We start from the raw sequence: 12,798 nt of genomic DNA, 5'->3' as shown, positions 1-12,798 counted from the left end.
ACTGTTGGACCCAAAAGACGATGGGTATTGTAGACAAAAAAAGTGCGTTAAACATGAACTTTTCAGGATGTACTGGTATTTTTTCTGTCAAAACCTTAGAAAAACATTCGCGATCATTATTTGTATCTTGAAGGGGAGACGAATTGACCTGAGTAATAATAAAAAGTAGCAATACAGTTCCTCTACTGGGTTAAACCAACATCGCCTTGAAAACAACCAGATGTGAGTGTCTGCTATGATACTCCAGCTCTTATAGCTCCACTGACCAACTAACTTTAAAGTCCAAAAGCAGCCGTCATGTATTTCTCTCTCTCCTCTCAGTCTCTGGAGGTTTGTGCCTCTAACCTTCAGAGAACACAGAGCCAGGTCTGTGAATAACACCGCCTCACTTCAGACTGCAGTGACCCCGCTCGCTGTGAAGCGTGAGTACAGAACCAGGCTGTCTGGAAGCATCTGATCAGTCCGACCAGGGCTCCGCAGGAGGCGAGGACGTCCAATTTGTCTCGGCTGAAGCGCCACTGATATAAATCCCTGGCCCAAATCTCGAGATGAGATGACATCCACATGGCAACAGTAAAAATAGATCTAACCGTAGCGGCAGTGGTTACAAATAGTTTTTCAGCACAGCATCGCCGTGACTGAACAAACAGATCTGCTCATCCTGTCGACGGAGCGACGTTCAGCTAAAAATAGTGAGGAAATCAGACAGGCTGGGTTGGGTCGATTGAAGTCGAATTCAGGATAAGTTTTTGGTATTTGCAGCAACCAAGAGCCTAACAATGGCCAGTAATATAACTTCCATTAATGTCATAAAATTCTCTCTCTCAACCTCTTAATCAGAGTCAGCTCACAGTAACACTTTGCCACTCAAGCTTTTCACCATAATATATCTGTCTCGTCCAGTTCTTTCATCACCGTCCTCCTCCAGGTGGTTTTAGGCCTGTTGTCTCTTCTCTCCATCCAGTTGGAGTCCCTCCGATGTAACTTTGGGTATCCTGTCATTGGACATTGACCAAAATTGCAGCCTGGGATTCTTAATTTCAGGAGACATATTCATACTGTGTGTCTTCTGGTGCACTTCCTCATATCGTGAGCTTGTTGGGTCAATAGATATTGCAGATCTCACAGAGGCAGCTGTCATGAAAGACATTATTACATTTAAAATGTCTAAAATTGTTACATTATTAGTTGAAAAACACCTGAAACTCCAGCTGGGTAGGCAATGAAACATGAAGCAGAAAGATTTGAGGGCTATTACTTAAATTCTACATCATATCTGAAAGAAAAGACTTCCTCAACGAATTCCCTATATATCAACGAACAAAAAAGACAAAAGAACAATGGAAAAGTTATCATTCGGCTTTGACGGAGAGCTGCATTAGTTTTAAAAGTTCTCTGCTCTTTTTTTTTTTTTAAAAAGGGTATTTTGCTTTCATTTTTTTTTAATGTATTTTCAATAAAGGTAAGTTCTGACTGTCACGTCCTTTTTAAAACCCAGACGTCTGCCTCTCTCAGCTCCGTCCAGCCCACCGGTCCGGGCAGCAGTCGTCCATGATGTCATGCACCACTTGTTTCTGCTAATTTCTCCCTGGAGAAGGCTGCGTGTGCAGATACCGCTACAGTGTGTCTCAGCAAGAACAGGAGCCGAGCCACTCCCGGCAGACTCCTACACTCACGGTTTATCAGGATGCCGGCACGGCCATGTTTCTTACTCCTCTGAGACGCTGTCCATCTCTTCTACACTACCTGCTCTCATAGAGATGTGTTTGAGCTGATCTTAAATCTTACTGGATCAACAACAACAACAAAAAAGAAACAAATAAACTTATTTCTACCGATTACAATCACACAGAGACAATAAGCTGGAGCTCCCATTGGGACTCAAACTACAGGCCTGCTGCCCAAATCTGGCCTCCATGTCATTTTTTGGAGCCTGAGAACTTGAAAATACGCACAACAGTCCTAAAATGAAAGTCAAAGTGAGAATAAACTGCATCTACATGTCGATGTCGTGATAGTTTAACTTCAGTTTTTCAACATGAACCGTCCTGTCAGCGCCTCTGCGGTGGACGATGGGTGGCCTGATCGTGGAAACCAGCCTGATAAAACTACAAGGACCAGAGGGGGTCGTCACCGAGCCGCCAGCCAATGGCAGGCGGCGGTGACGCGCGACGGCCCCCTTTTTTAAGGCGCGCGCTCGACGCGCCCGCGCACAGGGGTCGCGGCAGACTGGGAGAGGCGCGCAGCATCCTCCGCTCGGTGAAGGTGTGACTGACTGAGAGCATCTCTACAGCCCACAAACTCCTCTTCTCCACCCGTGAGTACGATTTTTATCACTTTTCACGCGCTCTGAAGAGCGCACTTCTAATTTTTTTAAATTTAATTCTAACTGGATATTTATTAGAAATAGATTTTTCTTTTGTGAAGCAGGTGCAGGGAGGGTGTATTTTAATTTTTTTAATTCGTTTGGTGTGTTTGATGTTAATGCCCAGCCCTGCGGTCGACAGGAGCGTGTGGGGGTCTGTGCTGCTGCTTGGTGGTCTATTGTATGCTGGGGGAGACGCTGGCACAGTTGGCACCAACAGACGACGGTTCAGTCGCGACATATCCCCCCTGTTTTCTCCCACACCCCCTCTCTCTGTGTGAAATACTCCTTATTTATTCTTTTATTTGGTTTTTTCCCTCCTCTGGTGGGAGCAACCTGCCATCAGCCGCTCTTTGTTTGCGCGTCTCGTTGGAGTGAAAAGCGCCTTTGTTTGGAGCTGGAAGCCAGAGACAGCAGGGAGCTCTCTAAAAGCTGGATTTTAAGGCGTCAGAAGCGAAATGAAAATGTTAGATGTGGGTGTGGGATTAGTGTGCCAAAGGTGTGGGCTTCCACCAGACACTTTTGTTGAGCGCTTTAATTATAAGGTGACATGGGAGTGGTCGCCTCACTCAACCCATATTTACTGAATATTTGACATTATATTATGGGTGGTTCCTGATTATTGTGCCACAGGATGACTGCATGTGCATGTTCAGCTGGCACATTTGTGCAAACCTCCTGCAGCTTGAACACATGGTGAAAAGGAACAGGTGCTCCCTGATGATCATCTTCCCCCCTCGGATATGCTTCATGAGCTCTAATCAGATTTTTTTTTTTTTTTCGGTCTGTCTAGCCCGGGCCTGTCTGCACCGAGCTGCTGCATGTACCCACCCTGATCACAGCCTTTTGTTTCAGCTAAACGTGGCTGGTGTCTTTCATTAACAATTAACACAGCAGGGGGCAGGCTGCTGAAATCCTCCTCTCTCTCCTCCTCCTCCTCCCTCTTCTCTTTGATGGCTTGCAGAATTGATCTGAATGTCTCTGCAGCCACAAGTTTGAAGATAAACAATGGTGTGGGTGTGCAGCATGAAGCCAGTGAAAGTGGTTTTGTGTGGATTGATGGGCGGTGGTTGCTTGCAGTACTCGGTGTTGCCACTTGGTGTCGCCGTTCAGGGTTGTTTTTTTTTAATGCATTTTTTTCATGAATGGTGCAAATCCGCCACTAGAGGTCACTAATTTGAAATAAACACATTGTGACTAGTTCTTTTCATGTCTTTTAGGGTGACTTAACCTGCAGTACACTTTAAAGATGGCATCTGCTGAAGGTAAATAATGTCCTCAACATATTAATTCTACATGGTGCGACTATAATAATTCTTAATTATTCTCATATTGATGTTTCCTGGCCTCAAGTTGCCTGTTTTCTCACATTTGTCCAGATATCCAGGTCAAAGAGCTCGACAAGCGGGCCTCTGGTCAGGCTTTTGAAGTCATCCTGGGCGCTCCGACCCCAGACAAGAGTGACTTCCCCCTGTCTCAACCCAAAAAGAAGGACGTCTCGCTGGAGGAGATCCAGAGGAAGCTGGATGCTGCAGAGGAGAGACGCAAGGTAAAAAAAACGTTCTCAATGTGGTGCACTTAAATAAAAACATGTTGGTTCAGACCTGAACCCCTCAGTCTCTCAATAGCTTGTTGCTGAAGCCAACCTCCGCCTCTGCTCCTCCAGAACCACGAGGCCGAGGTCCTGAAGCACCTAGCTGAGAAGCGCGAGCACGGGAAGGAGGTGCAGCAGAAAGCCATGGAGGAGAACAACAACTTCAGCAAGATGGCCGAGGAGAAGCTCAACCAGAAGATGGAGGCCAACAAGGAGAACCGCACAGCCCTCATGGCAGCCATGAACGAGAAATTCAAAGAGAAGGTTTGCGATTTTGTTTTGGAGCGTGCACACGGTTCTTTCACTCTGCTGGAGACGTCGGTCTGACTCCTCCTCCTCCTCGTGTCTCTTTCAGGACAAAAAGTTGGAAGAGGTGCGAAAGAACAAGGAGACCAAAGAGCCCGGCTCAGAAGGCACTTCGGAAGACTGAAGCTTCCACGCGGGGGATTGTATAGGGTTTTTTACGTATCCAAAGATTGATTTATTTTTTGTTCGGCCAGTATTTTTGTTGTGTTCACTACCCACCTTTTTGAAATACAAGTCCCACTTTGTGAATTTTTCAATTCTCCTGCTCTAAGTGTACTTGCGCTGGTTTTACATGTGGCTCATGCCCCCTCCTCCCCGCTCTCGTCCAGTCTAATCCATCAGATATGTAGCTTGTGCAGCTTTTTGCCCTTTTTGAAAATTAGCAGTGTGTATTTATCCCCTTTTGAGGAAAGCATGTTTCTATGCATAGGTCTTTTACTCCTATTTCATAGTGCGTTTTGGATCCGTCCCTGTGAATCACACCTGTTCTCGGCACTTACTGTATATTCAAGACAAAAAGAAAAACAAATTAAAAAGTAGCACAAGGTTTGATTGGGGCGTCGGCTGTTATACATGCAGGTGTTTTAGTGCGGCTTTGCTCGTCTCCTTTCCCGCCGGTCATGCATCTGTGCTGCTGCTGATTTCTTGGCTTTTGTAAAAACATGGGGGGGTCGTCTTCAAAGCACACGTATAGCTGTGAATTAAACATGAGAATGGATGCCACCGATGGAACATCACTGAAAAGGGGTCAACACATGGAATGCATATGAGCAATACACTTTGGCATCTTTCAATAGATACAGTGGCTAGTGACTTGAACTGTTGTACTAAAACAAATAAAAAAAAGTCAACACACCCTTTCTGTGTATTTGATCTTCTTTCATGCACTCAAATGGCTGCATACATGAGGTTTAATCCAGTTTGACACTCCCAACATTTCAAAAGTTTGTTCATTGCAGATTCAGGTGAACGTCGGAGGTCAAACATGCAAATATACTTGTTGAACTGTTAATCCAAACTACAGTGTGTCACCGTCTGCTGGAACAGTGAGTCATTTGCTTATAGGAAACTCCAACTGACCTCACTGCTGATGAGAGCCACACTGTTTACAACTCTTTATAGCAGGAAAAACTCAAGCTATTCCAAGAAATTACAGCATGTGTAATGTACTTAATTTTAGTGTGTTGCAAGAAAACGCATTTTACTGGCATCTCCTGCCATCTTTGGAGGTTACAGACACTTTGGGAGGGAGCTCAAGACATCTGAAATCTTTAAACTGTGGCCTCAAATTAGTATTTAGACATTAGTTTTAAATTATTTTGTCCTGAAGTAAACCAATTCTGATCTGAAATCTATGTAATTTGTGCTTCTTTGATGTACATGGCGATATTATCCCTCCAAACATCCTTCTCTTCAATTCTACTATGACATGACTATTGCAAAAAAAACCTGAGCAATTTTAGTATATTATCTGCTGACTGCATATGGGATTGACTCCATTGTCTGTCTCAGCTTTCAGATGTTGCAGAAAATGTTGAAGCTATTTTAATTACACCTGTCTGGATGATGAAAAACCACTTTATACATGTTAACATTGTGTAGACTTCACTGGACACTATATGAGACACAATGAAATGGTTAAAGCCAGCTCTTTTCAACCAGTGTGTCAAGTAACTTCCTTGTCCATGTATCCAAAACCTACAGATGCAATACAATAATAATTTTATTTTTTCTTCGGTCAACTTGTATCTGGTTCTTTGCAGTTAATAATAGCAATAAAAGAGTGAAAATAGGTGTAGTACAATGTTTGATTACATTTGGACGGGTCTGGTGGCTCAAATAATCTGTTTGGTTTTAGAAGACATTATATGTCAAATACAAAATTCTTTAGGTGATCACTTTTAGGTTATGATAAAATATTCCCAGCACGATTGGTGGTCACTATAAAATTATTTTATGAAGATTTTCAAGAAACGGACACTCTTTTCGCAATAAAGAATGTCAGGTGTCAGTTGGTGGACTCCTGTAGGTGGCGATAGATGTTAAAACCAACCACTGAGCTGCAGCCAAAGAACGCTGCGAAGAAGAAAGAAGTGTTACCGGAAGTGATATTCTCCTGGCTCACGCTGAAATCTGCTGCTCACGTTATCGTTTTCTTCCTTCTTCTGAAGGTAAAAAAACCATAAAACATATATGAAAGGCGGAAAATAGCCGAAGACAAGCGCCCATGTTCTCGGCTTTTGCTTTTTATTGTTTCCGCTCGGTTTGTACGAGCTAACATCGTGGAAGCTAATTTAGCGGCTAACAGAATTAGCATGTGCTAGCAGACGCAGTGTGTGGAGGGAATCTTAATTTCCCTTTTGTGTGTTTCTGTTCTGAAATGAAACTGAAAGCATGGCAGAAACAAGCGAACTGTTGTTTGAATTTGACTGTTTATAGCGGCGAAAAGAAAATTTAACCGGTGCGTTGCTCAGAGAAGCTAATGCTGAATAGTTTCAGTGTGAATTCAAACCCAGGTTAAATCAGATGTAGGTTAAAATAAACACAAAACTGAATTTACATGTCAGGATGGCAAAATGCTCATCAGTTCTTATTGTTTGTCAATAATCGTCTCTCCTCTTACAACCACCTGGCCCTTGTTGGCCACCACGGTTGAATAGGTCATTGGTGTTTAATAACACTTCACCGTGTTCAGCTAATTCTGGACAAGTGCAGGGTTCACCTGGGCAGGTCTCCTGTCCATCACAGGGAAAACGCAGTGAAAAGGACAAGTTAAGACAGGATAGATGCAATTTAGGGCGCCAGTTACTTTCAAAAACATGTTTTTACAACTGTGGGAGGAAACCAGGTGCACTGCACACACTGGGAGAACATGCAAACTCCACCTAGAAAGGCCAGAATTTGAACCCACGCCATTCTCGTTATAGAATTGTCAAGATTGTGCAAGACTTTAATAAAATGAACACTCAGTTTTATAGTGTTTTATTCTCAGATGTGTCATTTTGAAACTCATTGTTCTTTTATTCCTTTCACATCCCAGGAGTTTACCTTGTTGTGAGAGCGGAGATGAAAAAACAAGATGCAGAAGAATCAGCCCCACAGGGCAGTGAGGACACTTTAGCCCCGGCTGAGGGGGCGGAGTCGCCAGCAGCTGCTAAAGACGGCCTGGACAGCAACAGCAGCCCCAAAGAATCTGAGCCACAGACGCCGCAGACAGACACACCGCCACAAGATCAGGACGGAGGGAGTGATGGTACACATCTATTAAGTTTATACACACACCATGTGGTTAAATTGATGGTCTTGACAGAATGATTGTGGTTCCTGCTTGTTCTGCATGACATTAAATCCAAACAGTTCCCAGCAGCAGTGTTTCAAAATCGAGTCAGTTTTTTAAAATTTTGCATCCTCACTGAGAGTGCAACGTGCTTTAAACCGATGGGGAAATACCCTCTCTTTTTTTAAACTTTGGTGTGGGTCAGATAAATCAAAAGCTTAAAGACTCGCATCACTTCTAGAAAAGAGAAGAACTCGCATATGGCTCCAGATTGTTAAAAGCTTGCCTTGTTTCCCAATAATCATGATAATTCCTACTTCTCAGAATAAATTTGCTGCAGTTTTCCTCCTTTTCCTCATGAGGTTTCCTTTCCCTGTGTGCAGTGGCAGAGGCAGCTCGGGCTCAGTGCGACATGGCCGAGGAGCTGAGCCGGCAGCTGGAGGACATCCTCAGCACATACTGCCGGGAGTCGCTCTCCGATGATGCCTCCGCCTTGCCCAACGGCCAGTCCCACACCTCCGAGCTGAACGGACTGAGTGGGGAGAGGGGGCACGACAAGCCGGACAAAGTGAACGGAGGAGATAACAGCAACGAGAAGGAGCAGAAGAAAAGTCACGAGAAGAAAAAAGTGAAGGGCTTAGGTGAGCTGGAGATCAGGACAGCATATTGTTTACTTCTGTGGAATATTAAGACTCAAAGGCTGCTTTTAGCACCACCGGTAATAACTGTGTTTTGTGTAGGGAAAGAAATCACCCTGCTCATGCAGACTTTAAACACACTCAGCACTCCAGAGGAGAAGCTGGCAGGACTCTGCAAGAAGTATGCTGAACTGGTGAGCTCCTTTAACACATCAGCATGGTCTGATTACACTTTTCCTCCATGATCTTTCTAGAAAGAATTGAATTATTTTTATGCCATTGTCCTTGTCAGTGGAGCAGATTTTGTATTTTGTGGCCTCAAGTTAGTAGAATGACTGAGCTGCACAATTTGTAAAAGCTGGTATTTGAAGACGTTGGCAAAACTTCTCAAAATAATTTTATATGGAACTTAATACTATAAAACTACAATGTTCAGGAAAAATCCGAATCTAGTCAGCTTATTGATTCTGCAGTGAGATCGGGCTAAAAAATGGATCGAGAGTTGAATTCTTATAATAAAAACTAATTGAGCTTCATGATTTAAGTGATTGCTGTACTTTTCTTATTTTTAAAGTTATTGTGATTTAATGTTGGACTAAGCCTGGGTTCATGTGGAATACTGGCTGCAGCCCTGTGAAAAGTGTGTGTTTGTGTGTTTCAGTTGGAGGAGCACCGTAACACCCAGAAGCAGATGAGGGTGCTGCAGAAGAAGCAGAGCCAGCTGGTGCAGGAGAAGGACAACCTGAGGAACGAGCACAGCAAAGCCATCCTGGCCCGCAGCAAGCTGGAGAGTCTGTGCAGGGAGCTGCAGAGACACAACCGCACACTCAAGGTGACACACCTGGCAGCACGTCGGCAGTCAGATGGGTGAACGAGGATTGCTTCTTTCTGTTGACGATGGCGCCAGAGAGGGAATTACTGCACTTTAAATTAGCAGCAATGCATGAATTCAGGCACTTGTCTTCATGCAGTTGTTGGAACAACTCTTGAATCTCAAATGAAACTCAGAATTCAAACTTGTACTCATTACATTCATTGATTTGATTGGTTAATATGTGTATTGTGATGGATGAACCGGAGACTCACTAAATGTGATTCAGCAGCCCAAACTTTGATGGAGATCATTTTATGGAGACAAACTTCTTCTTCTCAATCCCTTCCATATTTCACATGAAGCCACATTAGAAGCTCAGAATAATGTGACGGTACGACAAGGAGGTAAAGACAGTGTGCGAAGCTTGCTTGTTGATCTTCATTGTGTCTCCTGGTTTCTGCAGGAAGAAGGGATGCAGAGGACTCGGCTGGAGGAGGAGAAGAGGAAAGAGGTGACGTCCCACTTCCAGATGACGCTGAACGACATCCAGGCTCAGATGGAGCAGCACAACGAGAGGAACGCCAGCCTGCGGCAGGAGAACACGGAGCTGGGAGAGAAGCTGAAGAAGCTGTATGAGCAGTACAAACTGAGAGAGGAGGTGAGCGGCGAGAATCCACACCTCCTCTTTCTCTGTGCTGCCGCGTGTCTGACCCGACGTTCCTCCTCCAGCACATCGACAAAGTGGTGAAGCACAAAGACCTGCAGCAGCAGCTGGTGGACGCCAAGCTGCACCAGGCTCAGGAGCTGCTGAAGGAGTCCGAGGAGCGTCACGACCGAGAGAAGGACTTTGTAAATACTCCCCTCTCAGAATAATCCAATCCCAACCATGTCTGCGTCTCCTGTTGATTCTAACCCCGGGGTCTTCTCCTCCGTCCACAGCTGCTCAAAGAAGCAGTGGAGTCTCAGAGGATGTGCGAGCTGATGAAGCAGCAGGAGGTTCACCTCAAACAGCAGGTTTCCCCACAGCTCCCTCACTCTTCACTCACCTCCAGACGGCCGCCGTCCTTCTGTGGAATCTGACGTGTTGTGATGTTGTTGTTCGCAGCTGTCGCTGTACACCGAGAAGTTCGAGGAGTTCCAGACCACGCTGTCCAAGAGCAACGAAGTCTTCACCACCTTCAAGCAGGAGATGGAGAAGGTGAGGAGAGAGAGAGAGGGAGGAGTGCACAGAGAGGGGAGGAGGAAGGCTAAAGAGGAGTCCTGTTTCCTTTCTGCAGATGACGAAGAAGATCAAGAAGCTGGAGAAGGAGACGGCCATGTATCGCTCCCGGTGGGAGAGCAGCAACAAGGCTCTGCTGGAGATGGCAGACGAGGTGCGACTTTTTATGTCCTCTGTCCATCTTCACAATCAATTTGGAAAATCCAACAAAAAAAAAAAAAGATCTGAACTCAAAGTGGCTCACACAGATGAAGCGATTTAAGAGGATCAGTACAAACAGGTTATCTGTCCTCGAAGTCGACAGTGTGTCAGTGAGGTGGTGTTTCAGTCTCCGGTGGTGTTTGTGTGCAGAAAGCGGTGCGGGACCGAGACTTCGAGGCCCTGCAGGGAAAAGTCCAGCGGCTGGAGAAGCTGCGGCGGGCGCTCAAGGTGGAGCGAAACGAGCTCAACAAGAAGGTCCAGACCCTGAGCGGGCCGCAGGGGGTCAGCACGGGGCCCCCTGGCTCCGACCCCGGGACCGACTCCCCCTCGCCCCCGCCCACAGACTCTCTGCTGGAGCCCGGCTCTGGCCCCGCCCCCACTGCCGCCCCCGATCCAGACAGCTCCTCCCCCTCCCCCTGCACTGAACTGAACACGGGCGGCTCGCTACAAGAGGCCAGCGGTCAGCCCGTCACCGCGCAGGAATGAAGCCCCGCCCCCTCGTCCCCCAGCATCCAGCATCGAACCAGCAGCCGCCGCCTCCTCCTCCACTGGATGAAGCAGATCAGACAGCTCTGTGGATTTCTGGTCTGTACGTGATGGAAGGGTTAACCTGTGTCCTCCAGCAGCAGTCAGAGAATCTACACTCACACACACACACACACACACACACACACACACACACACACACACACACACACCGACAACAGCTTCAGCTAAAGTCAGGCCAATCAGAAGAAAGTGGAGATCAATAAGTAATACGTTATGTCTAACTCAGCTGCTCAGTTGTTTTCAGCTCTGATGTGTCTCCGAGGTGTCGTTCACACCAGTGGTCAAAAAAAAGGAAAAAAAAAAGTTTTCACTCTGCTGCTGAAAATTAACAATATTTAGTGAACTCAGCTGAACAGAGTGCATGCTGGGTTATTGTGATTCGACTTCTCCTTGAGCGCGCCAGAAGCTTAAAAATGCTTTAAATATAAGTTCAATAATCACATAACTGAGGGAGAACTCCAACTTTGAGTGAATCAGATACAATAAATTGAGAATTCATCACTTCTGAAGCTTCCTGTGTTCATGAGCCCCTTTCAAGAGTTTATTTCAACTGAAAAAAACACATTTAAGCACATTTTTATTTCAGTTTCTACTTCTATAATAGATTCAGACTTTCTCTTGAGCCGCTTTCTTCTAATTGGCTGTTTTCCCACCACCTGAAACATGCAGTTATTTGACAGTTTAAGTATTAACTAGTGGTGCATTAAACACAAGAAGCTCCTTTAGAACACTTTCACATAATCTCCAGTGTGTGTGTGTGTTCCTGCTCTTTCTGTTGCCTAGCAACATAGAAACCAGTTTATTCCAAAAGGAGCCATCAGAGGTTGAAATGTGTGTGTGTGTGTCTCTGCAGAAACTTGATTGTTTTCTCTTCATGAAGATGTAGACGTATGTATCTGAGCAGCTTAAATCAGCGCTTTTCTTCCTCATTTGGTCTCTGATTGGCTGAAATATTACTGAAGCCAACCGCAAGTCTTGAGTCCAAACACAAAAGCAAAAGGCATTTTTCAAGAGCTCGGGGGGCCTCTGACATCGTGCGTCCCTCTTAAAGGGCTCAGAACTCAGGTTTGAGAACCGCTGGTCTGCGTTATTATTGAAGGAAGCTCTTTAAGTCCTTGGTTTCCCACATGTTGAATGTTAAATGATTTCCACGCCTTGCTTGAAGTGTTTCTTCTTTCTTTGTATAGGGTTCAGTTTCTGTATTTATTGTTCAGGTCTCTGATACAGAGGCGTAGAGTTTATTTTTTAACATGTAGACACTTTATAAAAGTGTTATTCTATGACCAAGTCTTCATTCCTAACCTTCTGGAGTTTCCAGATGTTTGACCACCATTGTTTCCTCATCAAGCAGAGAATGTTCCTCTATGCAACACTTGGTTGTAATTCTGTGAACTGATGAGCATTTGGAGAATGTACCACGATTATTCTCACGGTCCTGCATGGATGTACTGTGGAAACAACACATATCTGTGTTTTTGTTTGAGTTGGAATCATTTTATAAGGTGCAGAACTGTTAGACCTTGACTTCTTCCATCATCTCAGAGGATGGTTCACCTTTAATCCTCTTGTAGGGAGGTTTCACCCACCGTGACAAGGAACCAAAGACGTTTCCTCTCCTTTGTCTTTTGCAGTACTTTTCTCTGGCCCTGTATATTTTTGTTTCACGGGAAATAAAAGTTGTAACTGTGTGGATTTGAACTCATTTTGGTTTCTTTAGGCCAAACAATTCAGTTTTGAGGTTCAGCCTCATTGAAGAAGTCCATCTGACCATTTTCAACCTGAACCTGTCATCCATACTTAAACGTGTCAAAGTAGCAGCAGCAGTAGTTTAATAG

The 12,798-nt window shown here is 45.0% G+C and overlaps 2 protein-coding genes and 1 long non-coding RNA gene across 3 annotated transcripts; 2 read left to right on the top strand and 1 right to left on the bottom strand.

Moving 5' to 3' along the window:
- The first annotated feature begins 2,204 nt into the window (after positions 1–2,204).
- LOC115409452 (stathmin-like) lies at positions 2,205–4,782 on the top strand. Its single transcript, XM_030120654.1, has 5 exons — positions 2,205–2,316; positions 3,586–3,630; positions 3,745–3,914; positions 4,032–4,223; positions 4,315–4,782. Exons 2-5 carry the CDS (start codon positions 3,615–3,617, stop codon positions 4,387–4,389), a joined length of 453 nt encoding a protein of 150 aa, XP_029976514.1. The 5' UTR covers positions 2,205–2,316; positions 3,586–3,614; the 3' UTR covers positions 4,390–4,782.
- On the bottom strand, positions 3,146–4,371 carry LOC115409455 (uncharacterized). Its single transcript, XR_003933949.1, has 2 exons — positions 4,288–4,371; positions 3,146–3,306 (listed from the first exon to the last, which is right to left on the bottom strand). It is a non-coding gene; the product is annotated as an uncharacterized LOC115409455 (long non-coding RNA).
- Positions 4,783–6,326: 1,544 nt separating the features above from the next.
- txlna (taxilin alpha) lies at positions 6,327–12,651 on the top strand. Its single transcript, XM_030120429.1, has 11 exons — positions 6,327–6,436; positions 7,306–7,518; positions 7,926–8,183; positions 8,283–8,374; positions 8,842–9,012; positions 9,458–9,652; positions 9,724–9,843; positions 9,934–10,008; positions 10,100–10,192; positions 10,272–10,367; positions 10,565–12,651. The coding sequence occupies exons 2-11, from the start codon at positions 7,332–7,334 to the stop codon at positions 10,898–10,900; spliced, it is 1,623 nt and encodes a 540-aa protein (XP_029976289.1). The 5' UTR covers positions 6,327–6,436; positions 7,306–7,331; the 3' UTR covers positions 10,901–12,651.
- The last annotated feature ends 147 nt before the right edge of the window (positions 12,652–12,798 follow it).

The sequence above is a fragment of the Salarias fasciatus genome, chromosome 22 (assembly GCF_902148845.1).
Source record: "Salarias fasciatus chromosome 22, fSalaFa1.1, whole genome shotgun sequence".
NCBI classification, from domain to species: domain Eukaryota; kingdom Metazoa; phylum Chordata; class Actinopteri; order Blenniiformes; family Blenniidae; genus Salarias; species Salarias fasciatus.
The sequence above is the reverse complement of the archived record's forward strand: the minus strand, read 5'-3'. Positions and strand labels throughout refer to the sequence as shown.